This window comes from Carlito syrichta, unplaced genomic scaffold, assembly GCF_000164805.1.
Source record: "Carlito syrichta isolate Samal-C Ts95f unplaced genomic scaffold, Tarsius_syrichta-2.0.1 Scaffold304542, whole genome shotgun sequence".
NCBI classification, from domain to species: domain Eukaryota; kingdom Metazoa; phylum Chordata; class Mammalia; order Primates; family Tarsiidae; genus Carlito; species Carlito syrichta.
This window is the reverse complement of record NW_007248638.1, coordinates 222,833-245,565: the sequence shown is the minus strand read 5'-3', so window position 1 is coordinate 245,565 and position 22,733 is coordinate 222,833. Positions and strand designations below refer to the sequence as shown.

The 22,733-nt window shown below is 37.6% G+C and overlaps 1 protein-coding gene across 5 annotated transcripts in view; it reads right to left on the bottom strand.

Moving 5' to 3' along the window:
* The window catches only part of TASP1 (taspase 1), a 261,197-nt gene that overhangs the window by 29,658 nt on the left and 208,806 nt on the right, over positions 1-22,733 (bottom strand). For all 5 annotated transcript variants that reach the window (XR_504437.1, XM_008060150.1, XM_008060151.1 and 2 more), the window contains 2 exons: positions 20,023-20,133; positions 2,983-3,056 (listed from right to left, as the gene is read on the bottom strand). Coding sequence is in view for 4 of the 5 variants with exons in the window: in XM_008060150.1 (XP_008058341.1) it covers positions 2,983-3,056; positions 20,023-20,133 (185 nt within the window). In the remaining variant the exon portion in view is untranslated. The remainder of the gene's footprint in view (positions 1-2,982; positions 3,057-20,022; positions 20,134-22,733) is intronic.

Sequence of the window (22,733 nt, the reverse complement as noted above, 5' to 3'; positions counted from 1 at the left end):
GAAATCTATGTAGAGATACTTTAAGACTATAAAACAGCCTGCTCCTCCTCAAGGATGAATTTTTAGAACAGTATTTTCACTATTGCCATTAAAAAGTGACCTCTACATAGTAAAAGAAACCTAACTTTACCTATTATACTTGAACAACTTCTATGCCAGTTTTAACATCTGTTTCTATTACAGTAGTCCATGCACACTAGGTGTTTATTAAAAACTGCTCATTAACTGTCTGCTATCTGGGTAGAATAAGGGCAATCTGGTTTTTAAATCCAACTAGTATCAATGCCCTAATTTGGTTCCATAAAAAGTAATCTCTTTACCTTATGCTGTAAAAGGGATTTAGAAATTAAATGATATAATTGAAAAAACAGTCCTAGAAAAAAGAGAGAAACATGTAAAGAACTTAGCTTTATTTATTCAAATTATATATGGATTCTGGTTACAATGATATTAATTATTATCCAGCCTTTTCTAAGCAGTATGATTTTGAGGTGAGCTTTAATCCAAGGCTTTAACTTGGATTAAGCACAGCTAGCTTATATAATATGTTCAAATGGCCAGGTGGCTTTAGTTTCTGAGTTTGGTAACAAACAAAAAGAAGGCAACTTTTGAAAAGCAAAGCCAAATGTTTTCTAACTTTTAAAAAATAGTTTTTACATTTAAAAAATGTTTTAAAATTTGCCTCCTTACTCTGATACCATGGTTTTCAACACTATGGGAGAGCATGCATCACAAACCAGTCATCACGCTAAATGGGTATGCCACTAATGGAATGATCCTTTAATAGAAATCAGGAAACTGGAGGTGGAGGCGTGGGGATAGGCCCAAGGTTTAAAAAGAATACAAACTTTGCTATAGCCACCTTTCTCTTTTCGGCCAAGCTTCTTATCCACAACAGTATATTATAATACAATAAATCCTAGCCTTTATAATAAAAGAAATTTTTTTAATCAATAGAATTCAGCAGCCAAAGCATTACTATTTTTGTTTTTGTTTTTTCTTTTATTTTTCTGGAAAGTATTTGTAGCCACAGGTTCAAAGGAAAAAGAAAGGGAGAGGGATTAACTCTCTGCAAGGAAGGTCAAAAAACATAATTTACCAGTGAAGCAAGAGGAGCAGCTGTATCTGCTGGCTCAATCAAGACTACCAGCTGGAGAATTTACCAACACTATGAAAACCACGTCTTCCAGATGTCAAGCAATATATCTAGAAGTCAAGTATCTCTGGGCTCAATGCAGGCCTCTCCATTCTCTATACTACCCATATTTCATATTAAATAGTAAGGTGTCTTCCGCAGGCCACCAACAGGGATAACAAGAACACTTCCACACAAGGGACTTAATATCACTGACCCCACCAGATGGGCTTTGATGCCAAAGTCCACCTCAGACATGTTCTTTTGTTAAAAAGCAATCTTAGTTAAGAGTCAATATGTAAATAAGAGGAACCTAAATAGCTGCAAGCCATTCTTGTGCAAGGATTCTTGGGGCTTATCAGGTTTATTTTTCTATTTGGGAATGATTTGTCACTGAGAAGAAAGGAATATTCTGAAAATATTTACTTGAATAACCATTTTCCCACTTATTCTTTAAACGTATGCTGTTCAATATGGTAGCCACTAGCTACACGTGGCTATTTAAATTTAAATTAAGTACAATTTAAAAGTCAGTTCTTCAATCAAACTAGCAACATTTAAGTGCTCAATAATAACATGTAGTTAGTGATTTCCCTACTGGACAACACAGTTATAAAACATTTACATCATCACAGAAAATTCTATCAGACAGTGCTGCTCTAAACCCTTAAATCACCTTCCAAATGGGCAATTATAACTTCCTTCTCCATAGATTACAAAACAAAGCAATCATTACATACTCTCTTATGAAGGGGTCTGCTAATACAATATGAATATTGTACCAGGTGAGGGTACCACAAAGGGGTAGGGCGGATCTCAGTAACATTTTCACAGTATAAGCCAATGCTTGACTGATAAACTGTTCTTATACACTATATTCACATGAGCCTTGTGAAGCTACTGGCTTATGAGATGACAGAGGTCAATGTGGATGGGTATATATGACAAATAAGCACTAAAGTATTTTCTATTACATGTATCCTTTATTTATGATTCAATCTGTATCAGACAGTTTATATCAGAAGTTTCCTTGCTTTTATTTCCAAATGTGCAAAATAAATCATTTCCTTTGAAAAAGAGGCTGCCCAATTTCACAGCTTTGCAATTGAGGCGGTTTAATGCCAAGTAAACATCATAAGCCACAGCTGTTTCTAAAAAATTTTATGAACAAGAAGAACACGAGGCCAATATACAATAAAATCCACAAATTACTTTCTTACTCCCAGGCTCAACTATCATGAGTCCAGGAAAGCCAAGCAACTTACATGGTGATGTGTAGATGCCTATATGATTATTATAACTCACTAAGAGGCAGGTATGTGGCACACAGGCAAAGACCTTTGACTCTGCCCATGAAGATACCATTCCAGGGCATGCCAGAACATACTGGATGTGAGCCATGTCATACTTGCAAGCATACCATCACACATGCAAGGATGCTCTCCAGGGGCTAAGCTTTCTTTGCCTCAGTTTCCTTTATTTCAATACTCCCTGCATAATCACCTATCTATATCAGCTCATCAGCTTCATTCTATTTTCTCTTCCCAATTCCTAGTTTCTTTCCTCTTTTCCAGTTATTCACAATGGGTAAAGAGGAACAAGATGGGATAAAGAAAAAGAAAAAAAGGATTTCCCTAATGCCCCCTTGCTCTGCCACCAAAAGCAAAAAAAAGATCTGCTGTGTTTCTTTGGAATTGTTAACTGTTGTTAATCAAATTATTATAAAGATCATAGAGCTATTGCCCAAGAGAGGCTGAAGAAAAATCTATCCATATCAACTTAGTTGGTTAGAGGTTTATGCAATGGCTCCAGGGTTTTCAGGTTATGACCCAGTTTTTCCCGCTTACCTTGGCTTTCCCATCCTGGGCTGACATATATCCAACACACATGCTCTCCGTTGTGTGGCTCCACAGAAATTCCACTGTCGTGAAAGGGAATGAACACAAACAGCCACATTCAGATCACAGATGGAAAATAAATCTTTGCTTTTTAATAGAACAGTTAAAGATAGCTTTATATTTAACACACTCAGTTCCCTTCTTTCCATTTGCTCCTTCATAAATGTCAAGATGATTTAGTACTCAAAACTGTGCAATGCCATTTACTGTGAAATGAAAAATGTATTTCTTTCTTGTCAAAACTTATGATTATTACATGTAAAATAAATGCTCTTCTGTTTGAAACTTGTAACATTAAACATACAAACACACACACTCATACATACTGTATACAATGATTTAGTAAATGTAATATTCCATGGCTTAGTTTCTTTTAACACACACACACACACACACACACACACACACACACACACCCCAAGTCTTAATTTTTAAATATCATCCAGAGCTGGGACAGAGAAAATATAAAATAAATCTGGAACATCTTGTTGTGCTGGAAAAGTAAGGAAATGCTCGAAGAATGAAGGGGATTTATTAAAAGGACCCAGGGATCAGCTTGAAGGGTTCTCATTGGCAAAATCTATCTACCAAAATAATGATGAATGAATTATAACCATGGAACAAAATAACAATCATTGAGCCAATATTGATCCAAACAAATAAATGGGAGAGTAGACAAAACTCTGCCCTGCAGCAGAATGCCAACTAATAAATAAAAAATAGAGTTAGAAAACCATCATGGTTCTAATAGAGTTAGAAAACCATCATGGTTGCTTAAACTAGTAGGTGAAAATATGAAGAGGGACAGGCTATTTACAGTTTCAAAGTAGCTCTCCAATAAAATCTTATTAAATACAAAGGAAGAAACTGTAAGTTCACTGTGGAACCACTTGACGAACTCCAACTTAACAACACCATGTGCCTTTTGATAAGATACCCTGAGACAAAACACTCTTGTGGTATTCCTGACAAAAATGCATAAACAGAATTGAATGAGGAAACACCACACAAATCTGATATAGCAACACTCTACTAAATAACTGGTTTGAACTCTTCAAAAATGTCAAAGTCAAAAAAAACACAGAATTGAGAAACTTCCTGTTTAAAGGAGACATGAAAACCAAATACGATATGTTATCTTGGATTTTATCCTGGACTGGTGGGTGGGGAAAGATATTATAAGGGAGATTATGGAAACAAAAAATAAAGTTTGAAAAGGGACTGTGGGTTAGAAAGTAGTGTTATATAAATATTAAATACTATGATATTGATAACTATATTGTGATTATTTAGAAAAATGGCCTTGTTCTTAAGAAATACATACCAAAGTATCAGGAGTAAAGAAGCCTGGGACCGGGCACAGTAGCTCAGACCTGTAATCCCAGCACTTTGGGAGGCCGAGGCAAAAGGACTGCCTGAGTACAGGGGTTCGAGATCAGCCTGGGCAACTTGGTGAGACCTCGTCTCTTCAGTAAATCAAAAAATTAGCCAGACATGGTGGCGCGTGCCTGAAGTTTCAGCTACTTGGAAGGCTGAGGGGGAAGGATCACCTGAGCCCAGCAGGTCAAGGTTGCGGCAGCTGTGACTGTGCCACTGCACTCCAGCCTGGGTAACAGAGTGAGACTCTGACTCAAAAAAAAAGGTCTGATGTCTCTGCCTTTCTCTCAAAAATTCAGGAAAAACATTCACATGTTTAAGTTTGTGTGCGCGCGTGTGTGTGTGTGTGCGTGTATGTTGTGTGTGTGTGTAGGAGGGGAAGGAGAATGGGAAAATAATGGAAGAAAATGAAAACAGTAGTTCAATCTGGGAAAAGTAATCATAGATGTCCCTTGTACTATTCTTGCAACTTTTGTGTAAGTGTAAAATTATATCTAAATAAAAAGTCACCAAAATTAAGACATCCAGAGATACACACAAAACTCTGTCAAGTGCAAGTACATACCTTCAAAATTCTGAGTTTGTTAGGGCATTTTTAAAGTTTTGATGTACTTCAACAAAAATTTCAAAAGTCCCTGATAACAAAACTACATTACTCAACACTAAACCCTCTGTCCCAGGCCATCATCTGTTTATATCTCTGTGCTAGTTAAGACTGAAGACAAGTGTTTGAGCTGAGACACAACTGTGGAATCAGTGAGCCTAGAATCTGAAGGCTTTGCCAGACATGTGGGGAAGAAAGAAGCAGTAAGGGGCAAAACTGAGATTCTAAAATACATGGCTCATTCCCTCATCATTAATTAATTATCAAACCTGCCAACCTGCTCAACAGACGCTCCACTGAAGAGTGCAGGAAAACAGTGTCACGCAATGAAGCAAGTTCTCTTCACCAGATGTTTTTTCTTCCACACACATCTGCTTTGAACTTCAAAAATCTTGACATCCAGAACAAGGTCTGGGATATTCTAAATTGCCTAATAGAGCAAAGGCACTAAAGTCTTACTGAAATTCTCTAGAGTAGTGACCATGAATTGTATTCAACTACAAAGTTAAAGCATTTCTAAAATTGTACTTCTCATGCCTCAAATATTAAGGGGGTAGCTGTTCAGGAATTAGCCAAGAAAAATACATGGAAATATAGTCAATATAATCATAAAAACAAAAGATAAAAACATTGCACTTTATTTTAAAGACCATTTTAATGATTTTTAAATGCATTATTCTCCCTATAAATGTATTCTGCTTTCAGAAAATGTAATAAATAAGTAAAATTACTTACTTGTAAGTTTCTCTCTCTCTCGCTCGCTCTCTCTCTCTCTCTGAGAGAAAAAAAATAACCCTCAGAGAGAGAGACTTACAAAAGAGAATAAATTAGGGTACACTGATCAACTTCACTAAATAATTATTTATATGTTCAAGAGTTTTCAGTATGGTTTCTAGGCTGTTAAAGAAAATAAGTTAATTTCTAGAAATGTGTTCTTCACTGTTTTCACATGTATCACTCCTACCCACCAAAAAAAAGGTGATTCGTTGTATTAACACATTATTTTTTAATACTGACATTTCACATCATTACACAGTGATCAGTTATTAGTTCAGGCTAGCTTTAAAAACTCAAAAAAATTGTCTAGAATTTAAATTATAGAATTATTTTGAAAAGAAACTATTTTATCACTTTTAATGCATGCACAATTCAAGTTAATTTAACATGTTATTTCCTGATGGAAAACTTCAGGGAGCCTATCATGTGCCAAACACTAACTATCTTTCCTGGTAGAACTCAACAAAATCTAGCTGGGGAACCTGAAGAAAGTGCACAAACTGGAATTCAAGCTAGACTCCTGAATCCCAAAACTTGGGGTCTTCCACTGTTCTATTACTATGAAATTTACTCAGTATGAATAAGAAGATTTCTAATGAGTGTTACATATTAAAAAGATTAAATTCCTTACAAACTCCAAAGAACTACAAAACATCAAACACAAACACCATTCATAATGCTTAAAATATTTTAAATCTCTCTTAAAGAAAGCACTTAAAGCCGGGCTCGGTGTTAGCCTGTAATCCCGCGCCTTTGGGAGGTTGAGGTGAGTGGATTGCCTGATCCCGTGAGTTCGAGACCCGCCTGGACAGCGAGACCTCATCTCTACAATAAATCAAAAAATCAGCCGGGCGTCGTAGCGCATGCCTGTAATTCCGGCTACTCGGAAGGCTGAGGCAGAAGGATCGCCGGAGCCCAGCAGGCGAGGCTGCGGTGGCCGGGAGCGGCCACTGCACTCCAGTCTGGGCGACAGAGTGAAACTCCAACTCAAAAATAAAAAAATAAAAGGCACTTAAAACTGTAACAAAACCCAGAGGCATAAAAAAATGGCCAAAACCAATATATTTGACTACATAAAAAATGTTCATGGTATTTTATTTTGCCATATGGAAAAAAAAGTCAAGAGACAAATGACAAATTTGGGGAAATATTTGCCATTCATAACATAAATAAAGGACTAATTTTCTTAATATATAAAGATTTACTACAAATCAATAAGAAAAAGACAAATATCCAAAGAGGAAGCAAAAAGGATATGAACAAAAGGGAATATGAATGGCTCTAAAACATGAAAAGATGTTCTACATTATTCATACTAAAAGAAATGCAAATTAAAATCACAAGATATATTATTCAACTATCAGATTGCAGATATCAAAAGGTTTGAAATAACATTGTTTTGCTGGGAGTGGAGAAAAGAGTAGACACATAGGATAATGGTGAAAGTATGGCTATCTGGGAAAACATTCTCATAATTTTTGGTAGTTATGTTCTGTGATGCTGATGAATATTAAATTAGCAAATAACAAGAAAATGCTTATAGGGGAAATAGAGGGTTAGGTTCCTGCAAGCCTCTGGTGACATCAGTTTCAATAACCTTATTTCATGTGTGTTTCTATTTTCAAAAGCCTTTTTAAAAATATATTTTTAGAATAATTAATTATATGCAATATTTTTTCATAATAAAACACTCGCCAAGAAGGGTTTAATATTTTCCTGATGCTGGAGAACATACTCATATATTTTGCTTTCAGTCTCACAACAATGGTGGTCACTATGCTCTTATTATTGGTCATTATTTCAAGAAATCAACAAATTGAGCCGCTTTTTGATCTTTTCCATAGCTTCCTAAGTAGATGTTACTTTAGCACTTTCTGAAGCAGCCTCACATAAAGATTGTTGAATTTGCTTTTTCTGGAGGTATCATATTGTTGATTCATTACCAAGGAATTCATAGCCAACAGCACTACAATTCAGCCTAAATGAAGTTCATCCCACAAGCACATTCCCTCCATAAGACACCACCATCTTCTTGCACTTTTGAACATTAGTCAGCACTTCAGAACTATACTTGAGGGTATTAAATAGAGAAATTGCCAACAAAAATGTGGCAAACATGGTACTACAGAAACATGAAAAGGATATATTTACAGTATTAAAGAGTTAAAACAAGAAGGCAGAGCATCACCTTGTTTACCTTAGCTGGGAATATGTACATCCAGTGACTCAAAATTTTTACTACTCTGTTCATGTCCACAAACGACCATGACAGTGCTAAAATACTGATCTGGGGATTACAAATAAATTTTAGCAAGTAGGCAAGTTAACAAATACAGAGTCCAGAAATAATGAGGATTGATGGTAGTTATCAAAATTAGATGTCCTTTGACTTAGCAATTCTACTTCTAGGTATTCATTCTACAGATATGACCTTATATATAAACAATAACATATTCAAAGGATCTTCACTGAAGCAGTTTTAATTAGCATGAAACTGGAAACAGATTAATTCCCTATTGATGGGCATATATATACATAAACTATGGTACACGGTACACTATATAATGGAATATTATGCAACAATTATTATTATTATTTTTTTTTTGAGTTGGAGTCTCACTGTCGCCTAGACTGGAGTGCAGTGGCTGCTCCCGGCCACCGCAGCCTCAACCTGCTGGGGTCCGGCGATCCTTCTGTCTCAGCCTTCCAAGTAGCTGGAACTACAGGCGCGCACTACCACGCCTGGCTAATTTTTTGATTTATTGTAGAGATGAGGTCTTGCTGCCCAGGCGGGTCTCGAACCCGCGGACTCAGGCAATCCACTCACCTCAGCCTCCCAAAGGCGTGGGATTATAGGCTGAGCCACGGAGCCCGGCTTATTATGCAACAATTAAAAACAAAGGAGGAAGCTCTGCATGAGTGATATGGAACCACATGCACTAAGTGCTTTTCAAACTTTTTGACCATGAACCACAGTAAAATCCAAAACCTACAAATTGTCACTTAGTACACACATTTATATATAACTAAAATTTCACAAAATAATATTTTTACTGCTTTTTACAGCAATGTACTGATATATTCTACTGAGTTCTTTATAGCCTACTTGTTACATTTCAAAGATTCTGCTTGTGGCTCTTTAAATTGACTTTAGAACTCACTAATGTGACATGCCATTTGAAAAAAACACTCATCTACATGATAAATAGTTAAGCTATTTTTAAAAAAAGGTATGATGGAGAATAAAGTACAGAAATGGTGCTGCCATTTTTGCTAAAGAAAAGAGATCATGTATGAACATGCATGTAAATACATGGGAGCTCTTTGGAAGACTATCTTAGGAACTGGCAACAGTTACCGCTTCTGTAGAGGGAACCAGCTGACTACAGGACTTGAGTGGAGGGAACCTAGTTTTCACTACATATCCCTTCTGAAATTTTGAATTTTATTCTATTTTCACACATTTCCTATTATTTTTTAAATGCCCTTTAGAATCTTGATTATCGTTTTAATCTACATCATCTATGAAGAATTTCTTCCCTGTTTAGAGTAAGACATTCTGAATTACTGAAATTTAACATTATAATATATTTTTAATTGTTCTTCATAAGAATGCTTTATTATTATGTCAAACTAATGCTTCCAAATTATTTCTCATCTCATGACTAAAAAATAATAAAATTTTAAGAAGAGGTATGAATAAGTCCCTAATTAAATTTACACTGGGCACATATATTTAAGGAAAAATCTGCTATGCTCAAAGAGCAATCAATCAAAACAAAAAAGGTGTACCAGACAACTTCCCTAACTGCTTTTCCATTTGAAATAAAAAGTGCCAAAATCACAATAAGTTTTTAAAAATGAGTAGTAGCAAGCATTTATTTGTTTCATGGGTAAGGTTTATCTCACAAAAACATTTTTCAAAACCATTTAGCCATTAGTTAAGTCCTGATTTAAAGTTAAAACTTAGCAAAGAGTAGTACAAAGTTTACTCAATTACAGTTATGTAGGAAAAAAATTAATATTTCACTAATAGAATATATTTCTTACCATAAGTGATATCTAGAAGTCTATGAGGTGTTTCCTGATTTTTATGACTTAATTTGAAATTATTCCATATACTTAAAATTGAAATTTATGGTAACAGTATTAAAAACTGATTCTAATAACATAGTAAACTTGGGAAATGCTACTTCATAGTACTGGGATTTTTCTGTGTGTAACTATTAAATATAGGGGACCATGAATGGCCTGGAGTGATACATCTGAGCCCGTGGAAGTGCTGGTTATAATAGTCTTGGTGTGGTCATGGTCAAGCTTATTTCATTTAGAGAAGCTCCTAGCCTCTAAGTAATAACCATTTCCCTTTGGTAGTGGCCAGTGACTGTTTACCAACTCAACCACTGACACAAAAAGGCCTATGTTTTTTAGAAGGCCAAAGCCCAAGGATTTGTGAGACTACTAGAAACACCTCGACTATGAAAAGATCTCCATAAGACAACATTCAGAACACACTTAAATAAGTTTCTGAGTAGGTTTAACATGTGACAAATGGACACAGGGATGTGGTAGAATTCTCCACCAAGTGACTTCTCAACACATCATATCATACAATTGTGATGAGCAAAAAAGTCCATACTACTGGTCATATCCCAGCACTGGAGAATGGGCTAGGTGCGGATGAGCTGCATGTGTGCTCCTCAAGAATGACAGATTAATAGCATTATAGGGACATTCAAAATTAATCTCTATGTACTCTTAGAGGCCAGCATTTTTAGAAAATTGCATTTAAAGCTTTGGAACAAGTGAATTCACTCTTGGGTATAATGTCCAAAAGTGATTTTACTTACGCGAGGCAGCCTTTAGTCCCAGCGCAAGGCTTTGGCTCCTAGTGGCACTTAAATGGTCACCTTCACTGGCTAATATTAGAGCTACAAGCTACCCCTCGCATGATGCTTCCCCAGGATACTTCTTTCTCTTTCAAAATTATCCACACATGACCCTGCTTAAATTAAGTCAAACAAAACAAAGTTCCCTTACCAGGTTTCAAGTACGCTTTTTGTATCCAAATGCATTCTCTTTTCTGACCAGGAAAAAGCCCTCAGCCACCCCTCACGTAAAAAACAAAATATTGTCCTCCAATTGTTAACAACCCCCAGCTGCAATGGCTCCCGCACCCATTTAAAACCTCTCTGCTTGGCTTCGCATCCCAGACTTTCTTGCAAGGAAAAACAGAACTCCAAAATCAGAACCATCTCAGGCTGGGCAGTTGCCAAGTCAGCTGCCGCTCCTTAGCCTTAGGTCGAATGGCAAACCCTAGAACATTTTGCACGGTGTTTAAGTTACTCCTTATTGAATAAAGAGAAATTCATTTTTTAAATGGGAAGAATGAGGAACTGTAAATAGAACAGCCTCCTCTTACAGCTGCAGATTTCCCCATGGTTGTTAGGTTCTTTATAACTCATGGGAGGGGGTTCATCTTTATAAAAAATAGTAATAGGCATGCTTTACTGTCCTGACATGGAATCCTTAAGATTCACAGAGTGTGTGTCCCATTACGGCCATGAAGTAACTTGGAGTTGGCATGCTTCCCTGAAAAACATTCTCCACTGAACTGTCTTGGGAGCACGGGATGTAGTTCTATAGAATCCCAGGTACACTAAGCCAAGAAAATAATCATTCCCTCTTTCCAAGGCTCACACAGATTTATTCAAGAATAGAGAAGGATGCTGACTGAAAAGAGAAAGATGTGGGTCAAATAGTAATACAAGCCCTGAAGGACAATTCAATTCTCTTCCTGTTTTATTCTTTTCTCATATTAGAAACTGCAGGAAATAGGGGGCCACTGGTTAAGACTTGGAAATTCTCTGGTGAACAGAAAACCATTCAGTAAAAACAACTTTTATTGAAACATGATTTTATTCATTCAACAAATTTTGTAAGGATTTATTTCATGCTAGAGTGATCTCTATTACCCTTTGAGTAGATGTAAATTGACTGTAAAATTTGTCAAAATGTTTTTCTGAGAGTGTTAGAAGAACCACAGTAATGAGAATTACACAATCATTAATATTATATTCATATATCTTTGTATTCTATATTTTAGATGAAAACTTTTGTAGGCCAAAAACAATTTTATTGAATTTTTTTTTTTTTTTTTTTTTGAGTCAGGATCTCACCCTGTCACCCAGGCTGGAGGCCAATGGCACAATCACAGTTCAACATACCCTTGAATTTCTGGGCTCAGGTGATCCTTCCACTTCAGCCTCCCGAATAGCTGGGACTACAGGCACATGCCACCACACCTGGCCCTCTTTTTTTTTTAATATGAAGTTTCACTATGTTGCCTAGGCTAGTCTCGAACTCCTGGGCTCAAGCAGTCCTCTTACATGGGCCTCCCAAAGTGTTAGGATTATAGGCATGAGCCACTGTACCCAGCCAACATCCAATTTTAAAGAGTATATCAATGATACTTAAAAGAAGAAAAGTTTGTTATAAACAAAATGCAGATTACAGCTACTTATAATCAATATTTTTGCGTTGTAAAACAAAAACCAATTCTGAAAACATTCATCTCAGAGTACTGCTTCAACAGATTAATGCTACCGCAGTCACTGAAAAGTTTAAATATCATGCATACTTATTCATACTGTATCTAAATTACTTAATTTTCTTCTTTCCATTTTATCTAAATAAGAACTAAAATGCCAGGCTATCTCTTAAGACTACAGTGAAGAGGTAATAATCCCAAAGCATTGATGAGGCACAAAAATAAGCTTCCAACAATGACTGTGGACCCTCACGTAGTACAAAGTCTTAATTTCATTTTAAGATAAAGTTAGCATCTGACAAACATCTTTAAGTACCTCTTTTCCCACTGCTATCCTAAAAGCTAATTTGCCTTCTCAGTTATGTTATGATCATATGAGCCCAGCAGCAATGCCTAGTCATAAGTGCTCACAGTGGCGTGTGCCATGTAATGGAAACAAGTGATACTGCTGGTGCCCCGAGAATGAAGCTTCTTTGAAGTGCATGTGTTTATACATGCTCGCCAAATTTTTAATGCCAGTAAAACCAAAAGGCGGTTGGGAATTTTAACTTACAGTAAAATGACCTTTTATCTTTTTAATGTTCCAGGAAGCATCAATTCAATCCATCATTTCTTTATTTTGAAACCAGAGCATGTTTTAGTAACAGTAACCAAAAAAAAGTACTTGATAAAGAACTTTGCCTGTTCTGAAAAGAGGAGGGAAAATACCACATTTAAGTTCTAATTGGCAACTGAAGAACAGTTTGATTTGATAGACCTAAAATGGTAAAGGAGCTTATTACACTTTCAGGTAATTATGTAAGAAAATGAAAATTTTCTCATAGAACAAGTCATATGATATATCACTTATATAAAGTTCAAAATCAAGCAAAACTAAACAATATACCATTTAGGGATACATAAAAATGTGAAAAGGCTTTAAGGAAAAACAAGAGCAAAGTAAAAGATGGGGAAAAAGCAAAGTAGTAAGATCAGAGAGGCCCACATGGGGGCTTCAAAGGTATGGGTAATGGGCAATTTCTTAGGCTGGGTGGCAGGTCCACAGGTGTTCATTTTATTATTATCCTTTATAACTTACAAATTTATTACGTCCTTCTTTTAAAAATATATGAAACATTTCATAGTAAAAGATGAAAACAAACAGGGATAAAAGGGGTAGCTGGACAAATGAAAGCAGTATCATGTACAAAAGTTAATTATCAGCATTATGAACACATTCCTGGATAGAAAAGAACCTGAATTTATTCTCTGAGTAAGGTGGGGTTAACTTAATGGCAAGGTAACAATTACCACGTGTGCTCATCAGATAATCAGGTTCTCAAATCTGTGGGCCTCAAATCTGCTTAAGATGAAGGACTCCAACACAAGTTTGGCACAAAGGCCACTAGCCAAACATACCACCTGTTTACCCCTTAGAGTCCAAAGCCTCCTATCCTAGGTTGCTAAAGATTTTCCTTAAATATATGGAATCTGTTTCTCATCGATTCCCATACTCATTGCTTCCTACTAGGCACTCCAAGCCAGAAATCCCTGAACTTCACAGAGTCTACCAGGCTCCCATCAGCACATGGGGTGCAAGGTACAAAAAAAAAATGTACCCATATATTGAGATTGGCGGTTTATGCCATATATTTGCACATATTCTAATTACCCGTAACTAATCACAAGCTTAACATGGTAAAGAACTCAATTTTTCCCCCCACTAGAAGACTGGATGTGCCTTTGTTGGCACATTTATTAATCATACTTTATACAGCAGCCTCAATAAAGCACTTCTGTAGAGGCCTGGAAAGCACATGTAATTGTACTTTAGCAGGTAAAAATATATTGGCTTTTTTTTCTCTCTCTAAAAGCAGAGAGAAAATTAATTCTTTTCAGCTGTTTCATTTCAGGGACCAGCATTTGCTTTGCGTTAAATCAGCAATTTGTAGGCCTGGCTTTGTCAGCATCTCATGATCTGGGGGGTGGAAGGTGGCAGGATGGGTGTTGCAAACATGTTCACGTCCAAATTGTCCTTTTACAAGCCTGTTTGTAGAGATTGTTTTCTGTGATTCATTTAAACTGTCTCCAAATCTTCTTGTTCCCGGACACTCACATTATCCAACATTTCCAACCCATATTGTTTGCTTTTTAAGAGCATATGACAGTATTTCATGTGGCATTTCATTTTTCTGGAAGAAAAGCCAGCTTTTAAAATTTTTGCTAGATAATCAGCAAGGACTCCATGTGGCACTTTATTCATTCATTCAGCAATTATTGGAAGCCTGTGAAAGTGGATACAAAGTTGAACATAACACAGTCCCTGCCCTCAAATAACTCACAATCTAGGGGTGTGATTCTTAGAAGCAATAGAATTTTCTGAAGCAACCCCTTCGGATCCCCTTCCACTATGGGAGCTTTTCTGCCCTCTCAATAAATCCTACCTTCTCACTTTAAAAAAAAAAAAAAAAGCAGCAGCAGCAATAGAATTTTCTAAAACCTGGAAAGATATTTCAAACCCTTGTACCTTCCATGCATGCCAATATGGCTCAAAGACCTGTGATTTATTCCTCTCAAATAATTGGGCTCACTTTAACACCTGACTAGGTTGCGTCATGGTGAGTGTTGCAAGGAATGCCAATTGCATGGTGGTAACAGAGTACAAAGAAGGAGCAAATCACCTGAAGGAAGGGCTTCCAGAGGATTTCAAGAAGATTTATATTTAATCAGAGTTTTAAAGAAACACAGTTATTGGCCCAGGGCAGTCCCAGCACAGGAAACAACATGTGCAATTTGCTGGGGGGAAAGACATGACTCTTTGGAAGACCACGCAATTTGAAGTGGCCAGAACTTGGGATGTTGGGGATGAGTGAGAGAAAGGAAGGACAAGTCAGACTTCACCAATATGTACAATTACTACTTGTCAATTAAAATAAAAAAGAACCAGGCGGAAATAACACCAAAATTATGTTCTGAGGTCAGAGCAGGGGAGGGTGTTTCCCATCAAGTTAGGTAGTTGCCACCTTTTCCATGAGAAATTCATTAACAGAGGTCAGGGTGTGTATGTGTGTGTGTCCTTGTTGAAAAGGGGTAAAGTGTGTGCATGGGAGTACTAGTAGGGAATATATGTTTTTATTTTAGCATACCTAGAAAGTTATTCAACATTGCGCTTGGACATATAGTAAACTAATTACATATACTTATGCCACACTTATATTGGCCACTGCCCCTCTGATCCTGGGATTGGTATGGCTCTCTAAGTCAGGGTCTCATTTTTGCCCTTTCTGCTTTGGGGCAGTCTTGTCTCCTGACTGCTCTTGGTTTGGGGCCCATGATTAGGTTCTCTGGACAGTTGCAGTATGGAGGTAGAAGCGGGGGAACTAACAGAGGAGGGAAGCCTGGAGACAGGGAGGCTATGGAGACCATCGGGAAAAGAGTGATCAGGGACTGCAATGTAGGAGGGCACCAATCGGATTTGTCCCAGAGGATCCCAAAAAAGAGAACCAGGATCCACTGATGAAAACTAAAATCCAACAGAACTGCCTAAAGATGCTACAGCGCACCTTGATTTGTCATTGTAGTTTAGCTAAATTAGAGGGCCATTTGGCAGTGAGACGTTTAAAAGGTCCATTAGTTATCTATCTTCCCATAATAATTTATCCCCAAATGTAGTGTTTTAAGACAAGTACTTCTTATGTCACAGTTTCTGTGAGTCATGGATTCAGGGATTCAGGAGTGGCTTCGCTGAGTGGTGCTGTCACAGGGTTTCTCATGAGAGTTCAGTCAAGATGCTGCCCAGGACGATGTCAATGACGACTCACCCAGATCTCTGACACTGTTTGCAGGAAGCCCCAGTTCCTCAGAAACTGGCTGCTAAAAGGCAGCTGCAGTTTTTTGCCATGTGGGACTCTCCATAGTGCTGCCTGAATGTCCTCACAAAACAGGAGTTGGTCTCGCCCAGAGTGAGTGATCCAAGCAAGGAGGAAACCACAATGCCTTTTGTGACCTAGCCTCAGAAGTTGTATACTGTCACTTCTGTCATATTTGTATTTGTCAGAAGCAATACTCTAATGTTCAGCCATAGTCTAAAGGAAGAGAATTACGCTCCATCTCTTCAAGGGAGAAGTATTAAACAATTTATGGACAAAGCACTTACAACAAGGTCACACAAGGTGACTTTGAAAATTCCTGAGATTCTCCAACTCTAGTCATGAATAAGTAAACAAAGGACAAATCTCAAAAGCACCCTATAATTCAGTCATATCACCCTAAAAGTAGCTCACTGGGGCCCTGGTAATTGATGTATTTGTTAAGAGGGAAAGCTTAGTAATGGCTTCCTGGAAACTCCATCAAATGGCAATGGGGTTTGACAGAAATTGCTTTTGTGGTGTAATGGGAACATTATTTATGATTCTGAGAAAAGAAAATGGACACAGAAAAAGCTAGTGTAGAAGATTGTCTTGATTATACTATTCTAAAGACAAAAAGTGATTTGTCTTTGAAAACTGTTGTTTTATTTGGATAATTAGGAAAGAAAGACTTATGAGCTTTCCTGGTTACTAGATATTACTGAGCATTAAGGAGTCATGAGTTTTTGAAGTTATACTTCCATGAGAGTTTGAATAAATGGGAACTCATGGTCAAAACAGAAAGCAAATGAAACTGTGGCCTGATTTGGAGTAATTAATAGGATATAGCACAGAAGAATCTACTTGAACTCAATGTTTAAAATAGTCTCCTTTTACAAGCAGAGGTTTATGACAAATGCTTTTCTTTGGGGATCCAATCCTCCATTACTGGGATATGCAGTGATCATTATATTTATACAACAATCTCAATACTATCAATATTACTAATTGTCACTACTTGGAATAAACCTCTAATAAAACATTGAGACAAGTATAGCTGTAGGACAGAATATACTGTTAATAACCAATAATGGTAGGATTGATAGAGGTTGAGCTGAGGTATAGGAGTGAGGAAGGAAGAGACAAGAAGAAAAGTGAATGCTATGGGGTTTGAATGTTTGTCCACTTCAAAACTCATGTTGAAACTTAACTGCCAATGTGGCAGTGTTGAGAGGTGAGGCCTTTAACAAGTGATCAGCTATGAGGGCTCTTGAATAAGAAGAGAAAGAGACATCTGAACTAGCATACTCAGCTTCCTCACCATGTGATGTCCCGTGAACCCTCAAGACTCTGGAGGGTCCCACCAGCAAGAAGGACCTCACTGGATGTAGCCCCTCAACCTTGGGTTTCTTAGCCTCTATAACTCTAAGAAATAGATTCCTTTTCATTATAAATTACCCAGTTTCAGATACGGTTATAAACAACAGAAAAGGACAACCAAAAAGACCTTACAATTTTCAAGATTAACTCAAATGGGCAAGAGTCCATGTTCAGTAAAAGGTTATGACACTCCTTCCTAGGAAAATCCATGAAGCAATTCTAATAACTCCTCCTACCCCACCCAAATACTAAGGTTTATTCTTCTGAGTTTTATTGAAGGCCCAGGTGCACCCTCTGCATATGTTTAAAAACAACTCCTTGCTCTTTAACTGTGGAAGAATATTCTAAGGATTCAACAATGATTAAGACACCAAAGAAGCAAGTACTATTTGTCTTGGCTTAACAAAAGATGGCTATTTACAAAAACATCTCCTTGAAGCAACTAGTAGGTAGAAAGAGAGGGGTTTTTGCAAGAACAACAATAAGGTTGGTGATCAGAGTTCAGATGGAGAAAAAGACACTTTACATAAAAGTACACTTTTCTCCTTTGAGGAATGAACAAAAAAATTTTATGAAAATGCTCTGGACTTCCATAAAAATATATATATATATATTTTTTTTTTTTTTACACCCATAAGAAACACTTGGCCGGGCTCGGTGGTTCAGCCTGTAATCCCAGCACTTTGGGAGGCTGAGGTGAGTGGACTGCCTGAGCCCACAGGCAATGAAAATGTACAAACTCCTGTCACATGTAACATGGATGAATCTAACAGGTTTAATGTTGACTGAAGACTAACTACAAATAGCTCATGTTCTATAATTCTATGTAGATTATAAATAAAGCCAGCCAAAACTAACAAAGGTGTTAGAAGGCAGCATACTGGTTAACTCTGGAGGAGGTAGAGACTGACAGGGGTCAAAGGAGACATTGAAGATTACAGTAAGGTGATCTTTTGTCATCTGGTTATACATGCTGGTTATACAGGGTGGGTTCACTTTGTGATAATTATCAGACAGTTGCAGTTAGGGTTTGTGCACTTTTCTGAAGTATACTTCAATTAAGTTAACTTTTAGAAATTATCATATTGGGCCCCTGCTAGTATAGGTGTCACCTTTATGCAGATTTTTTAAAAGTATCCCTTCTGGATGGATGGTTTAGAAAAAGGCAACCCCATAGGCAGAGGCAGCCCCACAGTCTGTGCCTTCACAAAAGGATAGGCCAGGTTTCGTCCCCACTAGTGTGCCTGGTTAGACACAGAACAACACATCTGGATGGGCATCTACAAAAACATCACAGGGAAACCCCTTCAGGTCCCCTCCCATTGTGGGAGCTTTTCTGACCTCTCAATAAATCTTGCTTTCTCACTTAAAAAAAAATTACAAAAACATCACAACTTCATGAGGAGTGCAGGGCAGATGTTCTCCTTTTATAAATGAGAAAGTGGCATGGAACAGTGAGATTGATGCACGAAGGCATTATAGCTAATAAGCCATGGAGTCAGAAACTGACTTCTAGGCCAGTAGTGCTTCACATGACTCTGATTCCTTTTGAAGAAAGGGAACAGGAAGTAACTTCTTCCTGTGGTACTGTGTATATTGTTATGGTTTGCTTCAAACACTATGGAATAAAGCAATGGATGAATATATGATATAATGTTCTTAACATTGGACTTTCGTAATGGTCCTAAGTTCTAAGTCCATTTGAAAAATATTCTCTAAGTATGTCTTTAAAACTTTTACGTGTTTTCCTATGGTAAAAGATCAGTAGAATAGAATTTAGGTATCAGTAGAGCATCCTGGCCCTCACCCAACTTAAAATTATTGAATTAAGGATATAAACTTTTTCATTTTTTTCTTGGAAAAATCAAACAGAAAGGCATAAATAATGTACAAGGGGGTACAAAAAAACCCTGGAATTTACTTATTTTAAAAGTGTGTATTTATTCTTACATGTTTAAGCTTCAATCACCTTCAAAGTACTCTCCATTTGAAGCAATACACCTATCAAGACACTTTTTTCACTGTTCAAAACAGTTTCTGAACTTGTCAATTATGATGCCTTTTAGTGCTTCTGTCATTTTTTGTTTCACCTCTTCCACATCAGCAAAACATTTCCCTTTGAGGACTTTTTTCATCCAGGGAAACAAAAAAAAAAGTCACTTGGAACAAGATCAGGTGAATAGGGAGGGTGGGGCACAGGGGCATGCTGTTTGTGGTGCGGACAGATGTGCTCATTAATCACCCATCATGATATGCGCAAATGTGTTGAAAGAATCTCCAAAAAATTTCAATGAAGCTGAACACAGGCTCTCACAACAACACCAGCTGGTACACTGATGCTGATAGGTTTCTAGAATCCTTACCTAGTGGGGGAAACCTGTGCTACAAGGAGTGTGCCCTCCAAAAAAAAATTATTATTTTTTTTGGTGTTGGCGGGGGTGGGAGGGGTCCTTCCTTGTATATGTCCAACTTACCTAGAAGTGTCTGCTTATTTTGGGAGGAGTCAGGCTCTGCAGAACATCTGCATGATCGAAGAACAATCACTCCACCAAGCACACCATCTTCACTGGCGAGGAAAGGTGAACCTAGGCAGAAAGGACTAGTGGTCACTTTTCAGTGAATTTTACTTTTTTAACTCTCGATTTTTATCTCATTACTGGAATAAAAATATGGTATGAATAAGATCTTGAAAGATGCCCATTTTCTGACAACCACAATTGTTCATACCTCGTATAGACTTGATGGCAAAGGCAGGCTTATGTCTGAACAGGGGCCATTTGGCAAAGACAGTGCCAGATGCTGCCAAGAAGACGTGAGTAGGGGATGGGGTGTACATTACTGTATTCAGAATGGAATGGGAAACACTACCAGATTAAAGGACCAAAACACAAATACAGGAAAAAAATGCTCAACAATTCCCTTTGATCAGTTCTTAGGGAATCACTTACCAGGCTCTCCCTGCTGTCAGGGGCATGCTACCAAAAGCTTTGATTTACTACCTTAAGTTCAATTTTAAATCATAAGCCACAAACTTTTATTACAAACATTTTTAAATGCTGCTGATAGTTCACACAAATAAGGGTGAAACTGTATTTCTATTATGAGAGTCTGGTGGTTACAAAGAGCTGGGCCTCCTTGAGATTTCACACACTGAATTATTGTGAGCATTTCAAGACCATTGCATTTTTTAAATCCTCATTTTTCTTCCCCAAGGACATCTTCTTCGAACATCTGGCATAGCAAGTGAGCACGTGGAGAACAAATGCAAAATTAACCCAAGAACTATCAAAGCAAGTAGTAAAAATAAAAATCAGCTAAATTGGATTTAGGAAAGCTTCTGGTTAAACTTAGTGATTAAGTACATGTATTTTTCTTCACTCCCTCTCCAAATCCCAGTGAACTGACAGAAAAGGAAGAAAAAAAAAGCCATGACCCAATAAGGGCAGACAAGGAAAAAAACCCTGATCTTTGGAAAATGGTAAGAAGATGAACAAGTGGAAAAAGAAGGAGGAAGACATGAGGGAGGAAGTGCAGGAAGAGGACAAGTAGTTGCTCACCTAGCAGACTCCTGAAAGCTGAAACCTACGTTTTCATGGGGGAAGGGGGAATTAGAGTGGTAGATATCTTCAACAAACCAACCCAGTTTTGTCATAAAACCCCAAAAGATCAGAAATTTTAGGCTTCAAGTTCCTCTGAAGGCAGGGGTACAGGATATGGATGATGTAAAAACAATTGGTTGAGAGTACCCAAAATAATTCTCTAGACCAAGGTTGGCAAACTATGATATGTTGAGAATGTTTTCTGGGTACTGTGGCTCACACCTCTAATCTCAGCACTTTGGGAGGCCAAGGCAGAAGAATTGCTTAAGCCCAGGAATTCAAGACCAGCCTAGGCAACATAGTAAGACCTCATCTCTACAAAAAAAAAAAAAATGCCGCTGTTTTGGTTTTGTTTTTACATTTTAAGGGCTTTTTTCCCCTTAAGGAGGAGGAAGAGGAGAAGGATGAAGAGGAGAAGATATGCCTCAGAGATCATGATACAGGCTGTAAAGCACATAATCTTTATTCTTTGACCCTTTTACAAGAAAACTTTGCCAGCCCCTGAACTAGAGCCCTAGATTCCCGCAATTCCTACCTAGAGAGGAAGTTACTCCACCATAACCCCAAGGAAACCAGTATGTCTACTCTAGACGAGCTGAACCACAGAGACTTGAGAGCATCAGGCTCAGCCCAGGATAGGAAAGAGGCCACACACAGAAAAGAGGGCACTGAGGTAAAAGTCTTTATGCTAAACAGTGACATAATAAGCATCCAGGATGCAAGAAGTTAGGCAGATATCCTCTGAACAAGAGACTGGATAATTTCTTTCCAAACCCCAAACAACTCAAGAGTAAGAACCTACTTGAGAGAAAAAAAATAATAACTTGTCCTTGCCTTATGGTAAGAACTTCCAGATGACAGGTATGACTCATACACAAAAGGTTTTCAGTTCAGCTTCTTGGTATTCAACTATTAAACAGTACAGACAGCCTAGGCTTATTATTATTTCAGTTAGGCCTCTATTTCAGGAAAGACAGAGACCAAAATAAACCAAAAAGTAACACAGGTGAAATAGGCAAAATGCACTGAGCAGAAGAAAAGTCAAAAAAAGTAAAAAGAGACTTGAAAATGAGTGGAAAAAAATAAGAAAATCATAAGACTAGGCCAGAAGGTCCAATATCTTTTTTTGTTTGTTTGTTTGTGTTTTTTTGTTTTTTTTTTGAGTTGGAGTCTCACTCTGTCGCCCAGACTGGAGTGCAGTGGCCGCTCCCAGCCACCACAGCCTCGCCTGCTGAGCTCCGGCGATCCTTCCGCCTCAGCCTTCCAAGTAGCCAGAATTACAGGCATGCGCTACCATGCCCGGCTGATTTTTTGATTTATTGTAGAGATGAGATCTCGCTGCCCAGGCGGGTCTCGAACCCGTGGGCTCAGGCAATCCACTCACCTCAGCCTCCCAAAGGCACAGGATTACAGGTTGAGCCACCGAGCCCGGCTGGTCCAATATTTTAATATAAACTTCAGAAAGAGAGACCAAAAAAAATAAAAGAAATGAAATTTTTAAAAAAATAAAAATTCAAAAACATTTCTAAGAATTGAAGAATGAATGTTCAAACTAAAAAGGTCCATCAACCTCCCAGCACAACTCA